At 36.4% G+C, this 22,598-nt stretch overlaps 1 protein-coding gene across 2 annotated transcripts in view; it reads left to right on the top strand.

Moving 5' to 3' along the window:
- Window positions 1-22,598, top strand: part of LOC136877556 (translocator protein) — a 54,206-nt gene that overhangs the window by 19,224 nt on the left and 12,384 nt on the right. For both annotated transcript variants that reach the window (XM_067151696.2, XM_067151697.2), the window contains exons 2-3: window positions 16,413-16,516; window positions 16,611-16,731. In XM_067151696.2, coding sequence (XP_067007797.1) covers window positions 16,415-16,516; window positions 16,611-16,731 — 223 coding nt within the window. In that variant the 5' untranslated portion in view covers window positions 16,413-16,414. The remainder of the gene's footprint in view (window positions 1-16,412; window positions 16,517-16,610; window positions 16,732-22,598) is intronic.

The raw sequence follows: 22,598 nt of genomic DNA, 5'->3' as shown, positions 1-22,598 counted from the left end.
TGGTCTAGTATTTTTATATCTCCCCCTATGCCCCCCCCCCCTGAATTGTTTTGAAAATAAAATACAGCCCATGTCCCTCAGGGATATTTTATATTTACATGTGTAAAAGAATTTTTAGAATCGGTCCAGTAGTTTCTGAGATTACTTTCCTGATATACACAAACTCACAAAATTTGAACTCTCTCTGTATTATATAAGTATAGATTAGAACACATTAAATGGGATAAAGTTCATGTAACTGCTTTAAACCTTCATGAAGTGATTTCATCAATAACTTTTTTGCACCTTTTTGTATGTATTTTCAGAACCTTTCTTCCCTCTTTTCTGACTGCACTTTCCAACTTAAAATCCATACCCTTGTGATCACTAATACCATTTTTATTACTTCAGTTTCTCTATAGGGCTCATCTGGTTTTACTAGCACTACATCCAGAATATTTTCCCCTATAGTAGGTTCCATCACTTCCTGGTGCAGCTGTCCTTCCCAGATTAACTTATTTGTCATCTGTTGGTCATACTTCCTATTGTCTGCATTACCTTCCTAATTGATATTTGGTGAATTGAGATCACCCGCTACAATCACGTTTCTTTCCATATCGTTTCCCACATAGCCAATCTATATAATATAAAATAAGAGTTTTGTCTGTACATTGCTCAGAATTTAAAAAGAATGGTATTTCTATATTGGCCATGTCCACAGTAACAAGGAAATGCACTTTTTAATGTTCCGTCATTTCTGTCTGTGTCTGTCTGTATGCATGTACTCGTTCACGAGAAAATGGCTGAAGAGAATTTAATGAAAATCGGTATTTAAAGTTGGGGAATGAGCCACTACAACATAGACTATAAATAATTTTTTCCCCGCTGAGTGAAATGGTAGTTTAGGGGAAGGCGTAAAATGTAATTCTCAAATATTTGTTATTAGTGGTTCTATCAATAAATACTCCTAAGTTGTAGAGAATTAAATTTTTGATCATTTGTGTCTTATATATATTTACTGTACCAGCTATGACAACAGAAATATTCATGAATTTGAATTTTTGTTGCCAAGTCCATATCAACGCTGAGCCACGAGAAAATTGGTAAAGAGAATTTAATGAAAATTATTATGTAAAGTCGGGGAATAAGGAAATACAGTCTAGGCTATAAATAATTTTATTAACGCTGGGTGATATAGTAGTTTAGGGGAAGGCCCATGGTTTTTCATTTGATCGAGTATTTCATATGATTACATTGCTGTTATGTAATAGATAAGAAAAATGTTCCACCGATCAATACATTTATTGTGGATGAATTACTACACTAGTACCGGTTTCGACCTATCTTGGCCATCATCAGCTAGCACACAAATTTACAGTCATTAGATGAATTACAAAGAAGTTACTTAAGAGCATCCGGATGTCTGATAAAAAATAGAAGTAAAATATATTGCAGTATGTTGCGTTAAAATGGCTCTAATTAAAAGTAGTGATGGTTAGAATAAACTAAAACCTATTGATTGAGCATGGACATGAGTACATAAACACATTAAAATATATATGCCACATCATAAGACACTAAAAATATATAGCACATTAAACACATTAAAACATGGTATATTTTAAAAACGTCTATTAAAATTTGAGTTCATGTTGCGTTGCATTCATCCTTCAATCCTCTTGTAGTTCTTGTGTTGATTAAGTTGAATATCGAGAATGTTCTATAGTTGGTATACTTTGCATTGATATGTTATGAGAACTCTTGTCAGTAAAAATTTGAAAATTGAGTTGATGTAGCAAGATAGGTTTTAATATCAGAGTAGTTGGTGGTGACACTTCTCTCGTCTATGTACGTTATATGGTCGTTATCTGTAAAGAAAAGCTAATATGAGTATCGCGTATGTATGAAGGAATGCCTGGATGTATGTGTGTAATGAAAAATGTACTTACTGTTGTTGCTGTGGAGGTTGTGTACCGATACGTTTGGATATTTGTTGTGCTCTGCTGCGAGTACGTCTGGGGCTCATGTGAGCTGTGTGGATGGATGTTGGTGGAGGGGATGGAGGAGTGGCTATTGTGAAGGTAGGGGCGGGGTTAGGTTTGTGATTCGTTGGTTTGTTATGACGTGTGTTTACTAATTTGAGATAGTCGTTTTTTATTGCAGGAATGACTTTGTCAAAAATGATACTGGTTTTCTCTGTAATGTCGTTAATGTTATGATTGGGGTTAGCGTATTGATCCAAAGTAATAAAGAAATCTTCGGTTATGTTGAGCAGGGGGCCCTTAGAGTTTATGTTTAATATCATCATGTCATTATTGATGTCTGTGAAGTTGTGCTTAGACTCTTCTACATGTTGGCCTATTGATGAGAAATGGTTGTGCTTTACTGCATTTACATGTTCATTATAACGGACGGTGAAGTTTCTACCTGTACGTCCAATGTAGCTTGTGTCACAGTTGTTACCCTTGATGCGGTAGACACCTGATTGGTTGTACTTATTATTATTATTGACTGTTTTGGTGTTGTGTATAGTGTTGGTGCTGTTGTGTGTGGTTTTGAATGCTATTTTCAGGTTGTGCTTCTTGAAGATATTAGTTATAGTATATATATTGGTGTTGTTGAAGGTAAATAGAACATAATCTTTTTTCGGTTTGGCTGTTTTGATTAATTTAGTTTTAGGTTGGGATTTTATTTTGTGGATGATTTTGTTGACCATTTCTTTGCTGTATCCATTGTATTTGGCTATGTCGTGGATTAATTTTAATTCATTATTTCGATCTTCTATTGTCATTGCGATATTGAAAGCTCTATGTATCATACTATAATAGGCTGCTTTTTTGTGTGTGTTGGGATGAACGGAGTCATTCTTTATGGTATTTAAGGTGTGTGTGGGTTTCCTATAGATCTTGTAAGATAAGTGAGTGTCATGTCTGGTTATTGTTACGTCCAGGTAATTCAAGGTACGGTTATTTTCTGTTTCTTTAGTGAATTTAATTTGGGGGTCTAAATTGTTAAGATTGTCTAGTACAGTATCTGCATCAGTGAATCTATTATCTATAATTACAAAGGTTTAACCGTACCTTGAATTACCTGGACTTAACAATAACCAGACATGACACTCACTTATCTTACAAGATCTATAGGAAACCCACACACACCTTAAATACCATAAAGAATGACTCTGTTCATCCCAACACACACAAAAAAGCAGCCTATTATAGTATGATACATAGAGCTTTCAATATCCCAATGACAATAGAAGATCGAAATAATGAATTAAAATTAATCCACGACATAGCCAAATACAATGGATACAGCAAAGAAATGGTCAACAAAATCATCCACAAAATAAAATCCCAACCTAAAACTAAATTAATCAAAACAGCCAAACCGAAAAAAGATTATGTTCTATTTACCTTCAACAACACCAATATATATACTATAACTAATATCTTCAAGAAGCACAACCTGAAAATAGCATTCAAAACCACACACAACAGCACCAACACTATACACAACACCAAAACAGTCAATAATAATAATAAGTACAACCAATCAGGTGTCTACCGCATCAAGTGTAACAACTGTGACACAAGCTACATTGGACGTACAGGTAGAAACTTCACCGTCCGTTATAATGAACATGTAAATGCAGTAAAGCACAACCATTTCTCATCAATAGGCCAACATGTAGAAGAGTCTAAGCACAACTTCACAGACATCAATAATGACATGATGATATTAAACATAAACTCTAAGGGCCCCCTGCTCAACATAACCGAAGATTTCTTTATTACTTTGGATCAATACGCTAACCCCAATCATAACATTAACGACATTACAGAGAAAACCAGTATCATTTTTGACAAAGTCATTCCTGCAATAAAAAACGACTATCTCAAATTAGTAAACACACGTCATAACAAACCAACGAATCACAAACCTAACCCCGCCCCTACCTTCACAATAGCCACTCCTCCATCCCCTCCACCAACATCCATCCACACAGCTCACATGAGCCCCAGACGTACTCGCAGCAGAGCACAACAAATATCCAAACGTATCGGTACACAACCTCCACAGCAACAACAGTAAGTACATTTTTCATTACACACATACATCCAGGCATTCCTTTATACATACGCGATACTCATATTTGCTTTTCTTTACAGATGACGACCATATAACGTACATAGACGAGAGAAGTGTCACCACCAACTACTCTGATATTAAAACCTATCTTGCTACATCAACTCAATTTTCAAATTTTTACTGACAAGAGTTCTCATAACATATCAATGCAAAGTATACCAACTATAGAACATTCTCGATATTCAACTTAATCAACACAAGAACTACAAGAGGATTGAAGGATGAATGCAACGCAACATGAATTCAAATTTTAATAGACGTTTTTAAAATATACCATGTTTTAATGTGTTTAATGTGCTATATATTTTTAGTGTCTTATGATGTGGCATATATATTTTAATGTGTTTATGTACTCATGTCCATGCTCAATCAATAGGTTTTAGTTTATTCTAACCATCACTACTTTTAATTAGAGCCATTTTAACGCAACATACTGCAATATATTTTACTTCTATTTTTTATCAGACATCCGGATGCTCTTAAGTAACTTCTTTGTAATTCATCTAATGACTGTAAATTTGTGTGCTAGCTGATGATGGCCAAGATAGGTCGAAACCGGTACTAGTGTAGTAATTCACCCACAATAAATGTATTGATCGGTGGAACATTTTTCTTATCTATTACATTGAATCCAATCAATACGGAATATGAAACTTATAAAACCGGGCGAGTTGGCCGTGCGCGTTGAGGCGCGCGGCTGTGAGCTTGCATCCGGGAGATAGTAGGTTCGAATCCCACTATCGGCAGCCCTGAAAATGGTTTTCCGTGGTTTCCCATTTTCACACCAGGCAAATGCTGGGGCTGTACCTTAATTAAGGCCACGGCCGCTTCCTTCCAACTCCTAGGCATTTCCTATCCCACCGTCGCCATAAGACCTATCTGTGTCGGTGCGACGTAAAGCCCCTAGCAAAAAAAAAAAAAAAAAAGAAACTTATAAATAATAATACATTGCTTTTAATCGCGACATTCCTACTGACATCATTGTAATGACCTATGTTGATTTCAGTTGGGAAAACCACAAAAACAGTCTTTCTGAGGAAGTAAAAAGGCAGGTAGAGTGTGAGTGTCTGCCATTACAATGAAAATTGTCCAACTTGATTGTTACTGATAGTAGGCAAGAGGGCCTGCCATTACAATGAAAATTCTCTAACCCTGTCTTCACATGAGAAAAGACGCATGCTGACTTCCCTGTCGCGTTTCTGAGGTAGCGTTAAGAGCTATGCAATTTAATACAATCTTACCCACAATGTGTACACTACTTAACCTAGAATTCTGTATACAGTGTAGAATTCTGTAGCGAAGCATGGGTACATCAGCTAGTTATCTTATAAAATAATTCTGAATTAGCATATCATTAATCTCTTCAACAACTGTATGAGCAGATGTCAAATTTCAATGATATGGTGAAAGAGTTGATTGATTGCTCTATTGAAACTGGCAAAGAAGGAAACCATCCAAAGAATTTCAAACTCATGCTTCTCTGTCACATCTGTAGATTTGCTAGATATAATAATCTTAAATTGCATTCTACCTGTGATTGATACTTTGCTTCACCCCAGTAAGCTTGATTTCATCCTGGTAAAAGCTCCACTGGCTAATGATACTTTGCTTCACCCCAGTAAGCTTGATTTCATCCTGGTAAAAGCTCCACTGGCTAATTTCTGAATCTTCTGTAGCTTATAGAAGATGGATTTGAAGGTGATGGGAGTGGTATTCGTTGATTTGTTAGTAGCATATGATGCTGTGAGCCATCAGCTATTACTGGATAAGGTCTACAATCTAACCAATGATATCAAGCTAAGAACATTTATGGCTGCTCTTCTCCTGAACCATAGGTTCTTTGTGGACTTCTGAGGGCAGTGCAGTCGAAGGAAAGAGCAGAAAAATAGCCTTCCCCGAGCGAGGAAGTGTATTGGCCCCACTTCTCAATGGTAGAAAGTCTGATTAATGCCACTGAAAGTCTGTCAAGTTAGTAGCATGCAAACTAGCTTAGAATAAACCCTCCTAAGACACAGGTGTGAGCCTTTCATCTGAGAAATAGAGAAGCCATCGAAGGTTAAAGACGTAGTGGTCAGGCATTGAATTAGAACATTGTGACCCTCCAAAATACCTAGGAGTATTGCTTGACATCTCTCTCACATTTGAAAATATTCAAACTTCTGTATTTGCTTTGTGCTATTCTACTGCAGAATATGCCTATCTTTCATACCATACAGGTAGATATAGCTTTAAGTGACACTTACAGATTGATAATAGACTGTGTAAAGTCTACTCCACTCAATTGGCTTTATCCTCTCTCAGGAGTACCACACCTTTCTATCCAATGAGAAGTATCACTGAACAAGGAAAGGATAAAAGTGGAACATGAGAGTACCCACCCATTGTATGGACGTGAACTGCCTGTACAAAGTCCTAAGAGCTTTTTAACCCCTTGATGCCGACCTCCATAAGTTGTATAGACCTCCTTTTCTTCACATGCTGCTAACGTCCATGCATGGTAGGCCTGTAGGCCTAATTTCATATTGTTCTGGCGTGTAAACTTTTAAAGTTGTTGTGATGGAAATGGTGTATTTTTGAAAGTGGTGATGTCTGCCTTTGTTGTATGTATGAATTGGCCCAAATCTGTGTTTCTTTTTCTTTCTAAAGAGTTTGAAATAGTTTGATATCTTTCCGCATGAGAGCATCTTAGACTTAAATTTCTGCTGCATTCTAGTGGATATTTGTATCATTTTATGACATTTCCTTATATAGATTGATAGTATAAATGACCATCTTTTCACTGATATGCATATTGACTTCATCTGGTGAGGATTCCTATAATTCTTTCAGCATCTTGAAACCTCTTACGATTCTTTATTACTTGACTCGCTGTCACTTTGAAATTCAATATTAAGTGGTGCAGAAGCATGGCACAGTGCAGTTTGAATGAAAGAGAAGTAATTAAGTTTTAATAAATCAGACTATAACAGCACTACACCAGACTGAACTGAACGAAGTGACAGTGGACGCATAACAAGGAATGAGAACACATGGTGTGCGTGACCAAGTAATGGAAGACAAAACACACTAAAGTACATGCCGTCTTTTTCGTGAACTGGGAGTTGTGCTAAATTAATCTTTGAACTACTGTTCCCGGTTCTTCTGCTCAAAGTTTCTGAGGCAACGATTACCCTAGTTTTCATTGTATTGGGAAGCAACCCATGCAGATACAAGAATGTCACTTTCATTAAGTATAAAATGTGAAAGGTCTCTTCTCCATTAGTAGACAATAAGGTAAATATAAAGTCAGTGAATGTATAAACTAAATTCTTTTGAGTCTCTATTGTAAATGTTTGAAAATAATCTAATCTGTTGTAAGAGTGAATATTTAAAGAGATCCCTGCATTTTCTTAGTGCTCACACCTGAATCGCCTTCATCCGCTTGATAAGGTGGCACTCGAATGTTCCCCGTCAGTAAGGGGTTAAGACCACTTGTGTTTGTGTTATAGTGGAAGTCATTTCTTTTCAGTTTCTACTAAGGTAATCTGTAACTGTGAGATTTTTTTAGTCTGTTGAAACTAATGCAGGGTTAATCAAATTAAAAAAAAAAAAACTGAAAAGGAAAAATTGTAATTACAGAGTACCTGAGAAAGATACCATTGAATTAAAAATAGAATGACATGTTTCATTCTTGAAAGAACATCATTAGATTATATCAAACCACACTTTTTTATTATTATTATTATTATTATTATTATTATTATTATTATTATTATTATTATTATTATTATTATTATTATTATTATTTTCATCATATATAATTATATGAATTTCCCTCCTGAAATGGCTAAGTTGCAACTGTGGACAGCAAAGAACCAGCTTCCAATACTGGCGATTGGGAATTAGATGTGGGGGGGGGCACAAAAATATGTAGACAACAAAAAGGGGTCCAATGGATATAGCTGGTGGATGGGGGGAGAGACATAACAATTGAAAATAAAAATTGCTATAAAAAGTTTTCGATGCTCTCTGACCAAATTTCGATAGAGACGTAAAGGTTGACAGTCTACCAACTTAAGTACGGTAATAAAAGTACTATACAATAAAACTTTGACCAAAGGAACAATAGTTACACATGTATTACAATTAACTAGAAGAGACACTAGATAGAACTGAACAGACACATTGACTGAGTGAGTCTGCCAGACTGATGAATGCGGGTAACCTTGGTAAAAATATACCCCTGCTACCCTTCGTCGCAGAACTTGCTACACATTGGTCCGCGGGTCTTCACTGCTTGCTGAGGCGCTGTACAATTCGGTTAGCCGCGACGAACAACATTTTGTGCCAGTTTCTGATAAATATTTTTCTTAATAATAATAGAAGGTAAAGGAAAGAATTAGCTGAAAACACAACAGGGTTTGCACATTTTAAAAAATCCCAGTTTCGGGCAGCTAAAATGGATTAAAAATGTAATTGCCACTACTGCCACCTTCCCTCTGGTTGGAAAAAGCTGGAAATTTACCACCTGGTCATGACAAGGGATGGTTGATGTGGAAGTTCTATTTATGCTAAGGTCAGGCATGGGCAAGGAGAACGTGGCAAGATGGGGCTATGTTAAAGATGATAATTTCAAATGTGGTAATGGAGAAGAGCAGACTGTCAGGCTCATGCCTCACTGTCGAATGTGTCCAACTTCATGCATGGGAGAGGACCTAGATGAGGCCAGAACCTGAAACCTGGTCAGAAATTATATAATGTTTTTCAGAATTTTTGTAACTGTGTTTATACTTACGTTTCTGATACAAGAATTTTTTAAAGGGCTGATGTGTGTGATATTAGGCTTCTTCAGACAAAAACCATCATCAACTATGTCAAGGAGTGCAGCAAAAATGACGTAAGTTGAGTCAACAATTTGTTGCTGTACATACATAAATCTGGAGAAAACAGTAAATGACTTTTCGGAAAATCCGATGTGATGACAGTGAACAATATTCTAGGGTAAATACTCTTGAAATACATGGTGTTCCCGAGGTTCCCAATGAAAACGTTGTTCAGACCGTCATAAATGTCGCTAGGTCTTAGATGTTGAGCTTAAAGAGGACATGATTGATGCTTGCCATAGATTAAAAAAGGTCAATATTCGTCCAACTGCAGGCATTATTGTGAAGTTCGTTCGCAGATGTCATAAGGAACAGCTCCTTGAGAAGTGAAAAATCAAAGGAACTTATCCACTTCTCACCTGGGCTTTACAGTTGCTAATCCTGTGTACATCAATCGGTCCTTATCCCTAGGGAGGAGAATTCTGTTTGCTAAGGCAAAACAGCTGCAGCACAACAAAAATTATAAATATCTATGGGTTAATAACAGTGGAAAAATAATGATCAGGAAAGAAGACAGAAGTCCTGTTAATGTCCTTCGTAGTGTCGAAGATTTAGGTAAACTGTAATGTGTTTCGGTTTCCTTTACTACCCTTAATGTATGAATATTTTCCAATGATCCGTCATTTGTTAACTTCGTAGTGTCGAAGATTTAGGTAAACTGTAATGTGTTTCGGTTTCCTTTACTACCCTTAATGTATGAATATTTTCCAATGATCAGTCATTTGTTAACTTCTACATTTATTTAACAATTTTTTATTGCCTTTTAAATGTCTGTGAACAATTTGTCAATTTATACCAAAACGTTAGAGGACTTCGAACCAAGTGTGAGTTATTTCTTCAAAATCTCCTTTGCTGTTCATTTGATGTACTAGTGTTAACTGAAACATTCTTGGTGAATGGTGTATTTGATAGTGAATTATTTGATGATCGATATGTAGTATTTAGAAATGATGGGGACACATCACTGACAGGAAAGTCACGTGGAGGTGGAGTATTAATAGCTATTAAAAAGGGATACCGTGTTAAGTTATCCTCTGTTTACAATAGTCAACAATGTGAATCTCTAACTCTTCAAATTCTCGGTAACAAGCGAAAGTTATTTATAAATGTTGTCTATATAACTCCTTCTTCTGGCTACTCTGTATATCAGGATTACATTAGCCATGTCGAAAACATTGATCAACTTATAATGTCTGATTGCATCATTATGGGTGATTTTAATTTAGCTGAAATTAATGATGTAAATTATAATTTTACTGAAGGATCAACGGCCAGTCGTAGTCTAGCAAATTTCATGTCGTATTTAGGATTGAAATCATATAACAATGTTCTCAATTTTAACTCTAGAACACTAGACTTGGTTTTGGCCAACATATCTATTAATATAAAACATGAAGAATTCGTACTTGTACCAGAAGATTTGCATCATCCCGCACTCTCTTTATTATCGTTACCAACCAGGGAACTTCCCATTTTTAAGAACATATGCCATGAATATTATGACTTCAAAAATGCAGATTTTATGAAACTTTACTGTGAAATGCGTGACTTTGACTGGAACCTGTTGTATTCCTTTGAGAACGTTGACCTTGCAGTGGATTTCTTTTACACCTCACTCTACAAATGTTTTGATGTATGCATTCTCAAGAGGAATCTCATTCAAAAATCCAAATATCCCGTATGGTTTGTACACGATATTATCCAAACTCTAAAGTGAAAAAAGAAATGTGCCAGGAAGAGAAAGTTTTCAAAATATTATGACGATCGATTTAGGCAGCTTAGAAGTGAACTAAAATCTAAAATAAACATTGCATATAAAATATATATTCACAATTTAGAAAATGGAATAAAACACAATATTAATAATTTCTGGACATTTACTAGTAGTAAAAGAGTAACACAAATAGGTGATAATGCCTATTTCTATAACGACAACAGGTATGAAACTGGAAATATTGCACAAGGATTTGCCCAATATTTCTCATGGTGTATACCATCCCGGACTGTAATTATAATATCGATAACATGCACTTGGATGAGATTCCTGTATTACCAACTATGGATGTGCTCAATATTACTTCTATATCAGAAGAGGAGGTAAAAAGAGTCATTAATGGAAAACTAAAAACTAAAAAGGCAAGCGGTCCCGATAACATCCCACCTTATATAATTAAACGATGTGCAGAAATACTGGTTCCACAGCTAACCTTCATTTTGAACCTTTCATTTAAAAAGTCTTGCTTCCCTGAAAGGTGGAAAATATAAAAAAAATTACACCAGTTCTGACGGCATTCCATTATTGACGCCTTTGCTAAAGTATATGAACATATACTATATTTTAAGATTTATAATCACATTAAGGCAGGTATTTCAGAATTTCAGCATGGAGTTTTACCTAATAGATCTGTTATTACAAATCTTATAGGATTTACTCAGACACTGTATGATGTATTGGATAACAACGGAAGAACGGATGTTGTCTTACAGACTTCGAAAAAGCATTCGACAAGGTAGATCATAAAATTCTTGTCCAAGAAATGCACCAGTTTGGGTTCTCGAAACCACTACTTCGAATGTTATGTACTTACCTGAAAGATCAACGTTAGTTTGTGGCTTTTAAAGGCGAAATCTTAGACAACTTCATTAGTTACTCTGGTGTTCCTCAAGGATCTAATTTGGGTCCCCTTCTATTTTTAATTTTGTTTAACGACTTGCCGAATAATCTTCGTCATACCAGATGTTGCTGCTTGCTGGCGATGTAAAACTATTTAAAGTTATACATAACAAGAAGGATGAGTATGAGCTACAGCAGGACATTGATCGTGTTGTACAATGGTGCAATATGAATCGTATGTCTCTTAATGTAAAGAAATGTAAATCAGTAACTTTTACCAGGAAAAAGAAAGGTACGATTGCGTCATACTATATAAAAGATACCAAACTAGAAACAGTTTCGGCAATAAGAGACTTAGGAGTAATATTTGATTAAAAATTAACATTCAACGCCCATTTTACAAAAATAACGAACGATGCCAACCGTATGCTCAGGATTATAATAAGGAGTTCTAAATTATTCACTCAATAATCGATTGTTATTCAGTTATTTACTAGCCTTATTAGGAGTAAATTAGAAAATGCATCTGTAATTTGGGACCCATGTTCTAAAGAACAAATACATACTATTGAAGTTGTTCAAAACAAGTTTTTGCGGTATCTGTATTATAAAACAAATAAGACATTTTGCCCTTTTGATACATCAACACAGTATTTAAGAAGTAACTTTAACCTCACATCGTTGCACATCAGAAGAATCATTATTTCTCTAAAAACGTTAAATAAAATCGTAAGAAATAAATTTAATTCCATAGAACTGCTCAATTTTATCTCCTTTCATGTTCCACAAGCTGGAGCTCGCATGAACTCAGTATTTCAAGTTCCAAGATCTAGAACATCTTATCGCTTGAACTCGCCATTTATTAAAATTCTACGATTTTACAACACGTTTGCTGCAGGTATAGATTTATTTTCAGAATCGCACACTGTCATTAATACTCATTTAAAGGCCTGTGTTTCTAATTTATAAATTCAGACTCCTTTTCTATATAATAGGTGCTCTTTTCTCTGTATATGTGTTTTCCATTCATTCTTCTTCCTTGTCTTTATTATCTTCAGCATTAATATTATGTATTTATCTTTACTTACATATATGCATTATAAGTACTGTTGTGTTAAGAAGGTACTGGATTGGGCTTACTGCCTGTGTACTTTCAAAAAGACAAATAAATAAATTAATTAATTAATTAATATAGTAAATTCACAGAGGCTTGCATAAATAAATAAATTAAATTAATTTATTTAAATAATTAATTTTAATTAATTTATTTAAATAATTAATTAAATTTATTTATTTATTTATGCAAGCCTCTGTGAATTTACTATATGATGCCACAATTCTCTATTTATAACAAGCTCTGTGACTTAATTTAGTTCTATACTTCTTATTTTTAAATCATTAGAAACAGAGTCTAACCATCGTCGTCTTTGTCTCCCTCTACTTCTCTTACCCTGCTTGACAGAGGTCATTATTCTTCCTCCATTCACCTCACATGACCCCACCACCAAAGTTGGTTTATGCATACAGTTTAATCAATAGAGTTAATTCCTAACATAGCCTTTAACTCCTAATTCCAAGTACCCTCCTTGCATTGCTCCAACCTGCTTGGATCAGCAATAATTCTCGCTACTGTCTTGTCTGTTATTTCTAACTTATGAGTGAGATATCCTGAGTCTGCTTAGCTTTCACACCCGTAAAGCAAAGTTAGTCTGAAAACAGACTGGTGTAAAGATAATTTTGTCTGGGTGCTCACTTCCTTCTTACAGAATACTGTTGATCGCAACTGTGAACTCACTGCATTACCTTCGTTGCACCGTGATTCAATGTCAGTTACAGTACTACCATCCTGGGAGAATACACATATCCTCAATACCTGTTCCACCTTTGTATTCCCAACCTGACATTCATTTCCCTTAGATTTCTTACCTATTGACATCACGTTAGTCTTGAAAAGGCTAATTTTCATATCTTACTCATTGCAACTATTTTCAGGTTCCAAGATATTAGATTGCAGGCTTTCAGCATAATGTGCCATTAAGACCAAGTTGTCGACATAGACCAAACTGCTTGCTACATTTCCAACTAACTGAATCCTTCCCTGCCATTTTATACGTATCTCGTATCTTACGGTATATGATCCAAGAAAACTATGAATAACAAAGGTGAAAGATTACAGCCGTGTCTAACCTGTGTAAGTACCTTGAACCAAGAACTCGTTCTACCATCAATTTTCACCGCAGCCCAATTGTGAACATAAATGCTTTCTTTTGCTTTTAATAATATACACTTAATCCCATGGTACCCCAGTAGGGCAAACATCTTTTCCCTCGCCCTACTCTGTCATATGATTTCTGTAGATGTATGCAACGTAAACATAACTGTTTATTCCTCCCGTAACACTTTTCAGTTACCCGGTGCATACTGAAAATCTGATCTTAACAGCTCTCCTGTGATCTGAAACCACACTAGTTTTCAAACAACTTTCTCCCAACCATCTTAGTCATCAACCTAGGAGACAACGGTCAATTACTCTCTAAGGTGGCTCCCCAACAAATGTACTGCCAGCAATAAGAGCAATGTTAAGCCCGAGCTGATGCTGCAGTGACACACAAAGGACAAAGAAAAACCTGTTTCATCCCCATAGTGTGTTTTCTTTGTTAAGGTTTTTCTGATCCCGACAGCTCCTCGGTGGTCTGAATCCATACTGCTTTTCATCCAACTTACTCTCAACTACTGATCGCACTCCCATCCAAAATGCCAGTGAACACCTTGCCTGGTATACTGGTCAGTGAAATACCTCAATAGTTGTTGCAGTCCTTCCTGTTCCCTTGCTTATAGATAGGTGCAGTTACTTATTTCGTCCAATTAGAAGGTACCTTACTAACATCTATAAAGCCATTTCATCCCTGCCTTCCCACTATATTTCACCATTTCAGGTCGAATTTCATTTATTCGTGCACCTTTATGACAGTGGAGTTTAATTAGCATCCTTTCCATATCCTCAAGCTTAATTTCACCAACATTATTGTTCACCTCCCCATGAGCTTGGTTGTTCTTGGCGTCACCAGAAAGATTTCCGTGAACGTTGAGAAGATTTTTAAAGTATTCCTTCCATCTGTTCAGTGATTCCCATGAATCTATTATGAGCTTACCTGATTTACTATTCATTTCCTTTTTCCCTTGCTTTCTAAGCTTCTTGATTACTGTCCAGAAATCTCTTCCTGCCGCTTGACCTAGCCTTTCGAGATTATTACCGAAATCCTATGAAGACAACTTCTTGGATACAACTATTATTTGTTTCACTCTGTTTCTTTAGTCTCCGTGCATTTCCCTGTCTGCATCAGCCCTTATTTGGATCCATTTCTGATATGCCTTCTTTTGATGTTTAGAAGCTGCTCTCACTTCATTTCACCAAGATTTTCGCTTTTTCGCATTTTTATACACAGCTGATCCTAGGCATTCCCTTGCTGTTCCTATTACCCATTCTCTTCCTGTATCCTGAACCTGCTTATTGTCTATTGTTTGAAACTTTTCGCTAATCGTATCCATTTAGGCTACTTCCATCTAATTTCCTCGTCCAGTAGATTTTCTACTCTTATTCATCTGCTGACATTTCATTTTCTGTATCCTAGGTCTAGAGATAGGCTACTTAATTCACTACAGATTAGTTAGTGGTCTGTATCATTAAACATTTTCCAGAATACCTGCACATTCCTTACAGATTTTCCTGAATTTAAGGTCACTTATGGTATAGTCTGTTATGGATCTGGTATCCTTACATTCACAAGTGTAGCAATGAATAGCCTTTTGCTTGAAGAATTCATTCATAACTGCAAAACCCATACTAGCACAGAAGTCCAGTGAACGCTTTCCATTCCTATTAGTTTCCATATCTTCCCCACATTTTTCTATCACTTTTTTGTATCCTTTAGTTCTGTTTCCAACTCTCGCATTGAAGTTGCCCATTAACATTATCCTGGCCTTGCTGTTGATCATGACTACGATGTCACTCAGTGCTTCATAAAACTTGTCAACTTCATCCTCATCTGCACCCTCACATCATGAGTAGACTGAGACAGTTCTTATCCTAATTCCTCCAACAGCTAAACCTGCCCACATCATTCATTTACTTACTGTACGTGCCTATCAGAAACTATGTTGCCTGCAATAGTATTCCTGGTAAACATCCCTACCCCACACACTGCCCTTTATAACACCTGTATATTTTGTAATCTTCTCTCTCTTCCTTGTTATCTTTCCTTACCCAAATATATAAACTCTTAACACACCCAGACACATCCTTTTTGTTGATTCAGCTAATTCTACTTTCTGTCTTTTTTTTCTTTTCATAAACCTCTATTAATATTGATAGCTCCCTATCAAATTCCATTTCATTCACCAAGTTGTTTCCAAGGAATCCCTCACCTGTCAAATGGAAGTCAGACTCTGTTACTCCCGTAGGTACGAGGCTTGCTTAAAATGTTCTGCTGCTGGGCTGAGTGGCTCAGACGATCAAGGCACTGTCTTTCTGGGCCCAAATTGGCAGGTTCTATCCTGGCTGAGTCCAGTGATATTTGCAGGTGCTCAAATACATCATCCCTGTGTGAGTAGATTTACTGGCACATAAAAAGAACTCCTGCTGGACAAAATTACGGTGCCTTGGTGTCTCCAAAACCCGTACAAGTAGTTAATGGGACGTTAAAACCAATTACATTATTATTAAATGTTCTGTGACAGTATTGCGGTAAATATTCTGTGATAAAGAGGTTCTTCTGCTTAAATTATTTCTTGCAAATATTTTTCAGAAATGCCTGTTGTGTGGTCGGCTGTTGGTGCAGTGGTGTTTCCAAATGTAGGAGGCTGGCTGGGAGGTCTTATCACAGTTAGAAATATTAAGCCTTGGTATGAGGTAAATACATACTTTTTGTTGTTTGAAGTAAGATTAATGGAACCTGTTTTGTTCTTTTAGATAAATGTTACTTGTAATTCTTTTTTGTTTTCAGAGCCTAGTACTACCTAAATGGCGACCACCCAATAGTGCATTTGGCCCTGTGTGGACTGTTTTGTATTCTAGTATGGGCTATGCTTCATACCTAGTTTGGCGGGATGGTGGTGGCTTTGATGGTAATAATAATGATATTGTCGTTAAGAGAATTTCTGTGTGTTTGTAAGTAATTGTTCAATCACTTCCCTCCATAGGTTACTTTTTGGTTTTGCGGGGAGATCCCAGTTAGAGAGAGAGAGTGTGTGTGTTTTAAAAAAACAGAACCTTAACCACACTTTTAGAACTAACAGTACTACAGTAGAAGTCTGTTATAGCGAGAATTCATAACGGCGAAAATTTTACTCGCTATAGTGAATTGTCGTTATATCCAATTTTTTTAAAAGTCGGGGAAGACCCCCATACACATTAAAATCGGTATGACATTGCAATCAGTTTGTTCAAAACTTGCGTTTTCGCAGATAATATCCACACTACGGCTTACTTGTTTGTTGTTTTCCCGAAATTCAACACGTACGTGAAAGTGTGTGTTTAATTTCATTCTGAAAAATATATATTACTGTATTTCTCCAAATCCAAGACGACCTCCCCTTTTTCCTTCAAAAAATTTTAATCAGGCTTAAAAAGTGCTTTGTAAAATCATATGAATGTCTTTCTTATACAGTATGCATTTTTGGACTATTTGTAGACGCCGAACATTGGCTTTAGTTATGCCGCATTTTTTTGCGGCTGTACAATTATGCTTTATTTCAGCGGGTTTAATAACCATTAACTTAAAATTGGCATCATAATATCGAAGGGAACTCGTTAAAAATTTGCCGGCAATACACATTCCACGCGTCTCTACAATACAACGATCCATCAGGAAAATATTATTGCTCACTATATAACTGTTACTTTCACTCAGCATCAGATATAACTGGCTGCCGCTACACACACGTCTTGCTTGCCGGATTCGGCCAACTTCAGCGGCTAGCGATGTACAGGTCTTAATTGCGGACTTCGAAAGTCACGGTATGGCAATTCCACCCATGTATTTTTGTGCACATACCTCACAATTTCATCTTCGACTTCTTTAAAGCATCCTTGTTGCGGGCCAATGAATGCATTTTTTGTGCAGTATGCATTTTTAAGCTATCTTTGTCTCACGGTAACACCGAATATTGGCTTTAGTTAGGCCTATGCTGTATCTTGCGGCTGCACAATTATTATACATTTCCGAGTATTTAATAGCCATTAACTTAAAATTGGCATCCTAACATCGACAAGAACTCGTTGAAAATTTGCCGGCAATACCTGTTCCACGTATCTTTACAATACGACAATCCATCACGAAAATATTCTTGCTATCTATAAATAATTTACTAAGCATCAGAAGACGCGTTATAACTATTACTGAGTAGCCGTGGCCTTTCTAAAAATTCAAAGGCTCGCATGTTTTGATGCCATTGTGCAGATTTGAGAAACTTGGGATAATAGAATGTTATTCCTTCTTCACTATTTCCTGAGATTCAGTGATGTTACACATAGGCTATGTACAACCGGTCACAGCGACTAGCTATGTATGATATATAGGCGGTCGTTTATTGTCAACGAGTTTTGTGTGCGCGCGTGGGGAGAGTGAAAAGGAACAGCGTGGTTACTGCGGTAGTTGCCAGTGGTGTTAATTACTATCAGGCCGCGAATGTAAAACGACCTTTGATTTTTCACATGAGATTCTGAGAAAAAAACGTCGTCTTGGATTCGGAGAAATACGGTATCGCTCCAGAGACTTCTGTGGCAAACATTTCAGTATTCTTCTTCAAACGGCATCACCTAACCTAGCCGTATATGTATCATGAAAACCTGTTAAAAATGCATGCAGAGAAATTATAACCTCCTCACTAAAAATTGAGAGAAAATATAAACTATCCTCTGAAATCAGTGATGTACCCTGCCATATCTTGAGGTGTTTCACATTCTTACTTAATTTCAGTATACGGTATCCCATTAAAATTAATAGATCGTTTACTTTAGCCTTTATTTTTAACGAGTTAACAACTGCTATCGGCCATGTTATTTATGCATTTATTATGAAAACGTGTTATCCTCTTTCATTTCTAATTTTCATTAGAGAACAGTAGTCAACAGGTATTACTAATCGACTCCAATATCGCCTTCGAATGTTGACGAGAGAGCTCGCAAAGTCGCATAGCACGAAAACTATACCGTACCGAAGATGATCGATCGCATTTTGTGGCAAACGTTTCAGTTTTGTTATTCAAATAGCGTCACCTATCCTAACTTTTGATGAAAACATACCTCAAGCGCCAGTAGAGAAATTATAACCTTCTCGCTATATATTTACATGATAATAGCCTAGCTGGACGCAAGAAAATATAAACTAACCTCGTAATCAGTAGTGGATGGGTTGCCACGCGCTGTTGGTGGGGGTAAGGGAATGGAGGAGCGGAGAGGAACTGGCCACCCTACCGCACGTAAAATCCAGCTCAGGCACACCTCTGCGGAGGTTCGGACCTACCTTTGGGCAGAACACACCCTTACCTTACCTCATAATCAATGACGCACTCTGCCATATCTTGAGGTGTAGGCCTATCTCATTCTCACTTAATTGCAGTATTTAGCATTAAAATTAAGCAGTTAGAATCAAAATAATAAATAAAGAGGTTCAACCTATTCAATACCAAAGAATAAGAAATGCAGTGATTACATTCTTATTTAATAATAAGTAGAAGTGGTACCGGTTTCGACCCTAGTCCAGGTCATCATCAGCCGATTAAAACATGAAAAACATTGCATAGGAAAAAAGAAAAGAGGCCCTAACTTCGCCACATGAAAGAAGCCATAATAAATAAATAATAAATAAATAAATAAAAGAAAAGATAAGTTCACTCCGGATCAGTAGAAGAGGCGATATAAAAAATGACTGGGGTAGACACTGTAAAATTTAGAAGTAAAATGTAAGTCGCTTAAAAGAAACAGTGCGTAATTTTCTGAGTGGCGGTATGGCACACGCAGTGTTAGGCAAAGTCTTATAATGTTTATGAAAAGCAGAGAACGGTTAAATGAGCTAGCTTGTATACACTGTGACACCACCGCTCAGAAAATTACGCACCGTTTCTTTTAAGTGACTAACATTTTACTTCATCTAAATTTTACAGTGTCTACCCCCGTCATGTTTTATATCGCCTCTTCTAATCTGGAGTGAACTTGATCTTTTCTTTTCTTTTTTCCTATGCATTGTTTTTCATGTTTTAATCGGCTGATGATGACCTGGACTAGGGTCGAAACTGGTACCACTTCTACTTATTATTAAATAAGAATGTTCTTATTCTTTGGTATTGAATAGGTTGAACCTCTTTATTTATTATTTCAATTCTAACTGTGATACTTTTCAATATGGAACAATTAAATTTTTATCTTTAAATTAAAATTAAGCGATCGTTTATTCAGCGTTTATCTTTAACAAGCTATCAACGGTTATCGGGCATGTTATTTACGCATTTATAACGAAAACATGTTCTCCTCTTCAATTTTCATTTTCCTTGCGGAAGAGCAGTCGACGGGTATTACTAATCGACTCCGACATTGCTTTCGAATGTCGATGAGAGAGCTCGCTGGTGGGCATAGCGAGAAAACGATACTGTACCGAAGATGATCAATCGCATGCAGTATAATGGCTGGGTGCATAAATATCGGCAACGGAAAAAATCGAGCGCGCATAATCGCTCGTAATAACGAAAGCGTCAGTGATAGGGCTCTCGCTGTAACCGAAGGATAATACACAGTTTAATATAGGAATTTTGAAGGGACGGACAAAAGTTATCGTTATAACGGGGTTCTCGTTATTTGCCGTACTCGCTATAGTGGACTTCTACTGTACATCCAAACTTTTCTATTATATGAATAGACTCAACAAATCCAACAATCATTTGCAATCAGGGGTCTACAAGTTGGAGTGTAACCAGTGCGACACCAGTTATGTTAGACAGACTGCGAGAAATTTTCAAATCCACTACAAAGAAATACAGAAGATTTTCTGCTATGAGTGAACACATGAAATATCACAATCACTCATTCTCCACCACAGATAAAGATTTAGATATCCTACATGTAACTAAAAAGGGAACTTTTATTAAACATTTTAGAAAATATTTACAAAAACCTTGATCAAATATCCAATCCCATTTATAATCTTAACAAAATCCAAGAAGAAAGGAACATCCTGGTTGACACAATAATTGAAAAAGATCTGAAGCAACATAAATTAAGTCTGTCGCGACATGCATTACAAGTCCATCCTCCCATCCTTCTACTCACTCTCCCTCCCCTCATGCGCTGTTTCCGCTATCCAACACAACCTCAGAGCGGTCCTCAGTCAGTGTGAAGGTCAACACCGACCCAACTTGAACTGTACAAGCATAGGGCTGGAGGAAAGAGGAAGTGAGTAATGTTTGCAACTCTTCATATTAACTTTTATTTCATCCTCATTTTTCGTTCTCACACTCAGCATTTTGCTTTCACTTGTAGATCCTGGCTATAACTTACTTTTATTCTCCGTGAAGCTATTTACAGATTTCAAAACTTCATACCCCTAAATGTAAGTAACACGACCTAATAGGTTGAAAGTCTGTTTCGATTACAATGCAGTCATGAAAATTCAATATTCATTGATTTGGCCTTCTATGGACGACTTAAATGCACCCTACAGTGTGATGGCAGTAGTGCCAGACCTGTAGCTTAGATCCTTTCTAACAGAACAAAAATGGCCTAGGCCACCATAGCGCAATTGGTAGAGCAACCGACGCAAAATCGGGAGGTTGTGGGTTCAGATCCCAGGGTGTCCGGTTGGCCATTTTTGTTCTTTACTTAACATCTCTTCAACACGTACTAAATGTACGTAACACGACCTAATAGGTTGAAAGTCTGTTTCGATGATTTTGTATTTGTTTACACAACTACCATGTGCATGTAGCAACAATCGTCAACAATCCAAAAATTGTTAAGAACCATAATTATCCAGTGAAATTACCGTGTATTTTCTTAACTTCTTTTTAAATTGAAGTTTACAGGCATATCGTGTTCTTTAATTTAAGTTATATTTATTTATTTAATTATCACCTTCATGATAGTTAGAACGGATATCTATACGAATACCGGAAAAGTTGCGGTGGAAATTACAACTCCTTATGATAATCTGCCTTAGTAAGTATTATACGAACAAACCTACAGATTTTTTTTTTTTTTTTAATTTTAAAGTTAATATTATTACCTAAAGTATTTCCTAAACCTAAATTCGAAACAAGGTACACCTAGCTAGCCTACTTAACCTAGAAAACATAATCTACTGAACACCAACTGAATTACTTGTTATAAAATTCAAATATCACTACTCTCAATTTCTACCAACAAGCACTAAACACCAATATATAAATAGCACTAAATGGATCACACACACACACAAAATTAAACAATTTCAATAGGTTTTAACTACTTTATCACTGCAATAACGCAAGAGCTCTCTCACCAGCAGACTGTTCACAAGCGCATCCAACAATGTATAAGCTGTTTCCTAGGAGTACCTGATGAGTTGGAAAATCTCAATTCACTACACTGGCAGTGGAAAAATCTATCTGACTTGGAGGCAAGTTTTTCCTCCAAGCCAGAGGAAAAACCCCCTCTTCACTGCTAATTTGGAATAAAATGAATGTAGAATTTAATAAAAGTTAAGAGGAAGAAGCTTTTGTTATGAAACTGCTCTTTTCAGGTTGAATTTTGAGTTATTTAGTGAATTGTGGTAGCTATAATTTGGAATAGGCCTAAATTGTAATTCTAGACCAGATACTACTACTGCTACTACTACTACTACTACTACTACTACTACTACTACTACTACTTGAGCCTCTGCTTTAAGTGTGCACACTGCTCATTCAAAACAACGCATCAGAGTAGGATCGAAGGTAGCTGGAATACTATGATGAACCAGTGT

This window comes from Anabrus simplex, chromosome 7 (genome assembly GCF_040414725.1).
Source record: "Anabrus simplex isolate iqAnaSimp1 chromosome 7, ASM4041472v1, whole genome shotgun sequence".
Classification (NCBI taxonomy): domain Eukaryota; kingdom Metazoa; phylum Arthropoda; class Insecta; order Orthoptera; family Tettigoniidae; genus Anabrus; species Anabrus simplex.
Note: the sequence above shows the minus strand (reverse complement) of the source record. Positions and strands in the feature narration are given on the sequence as shown.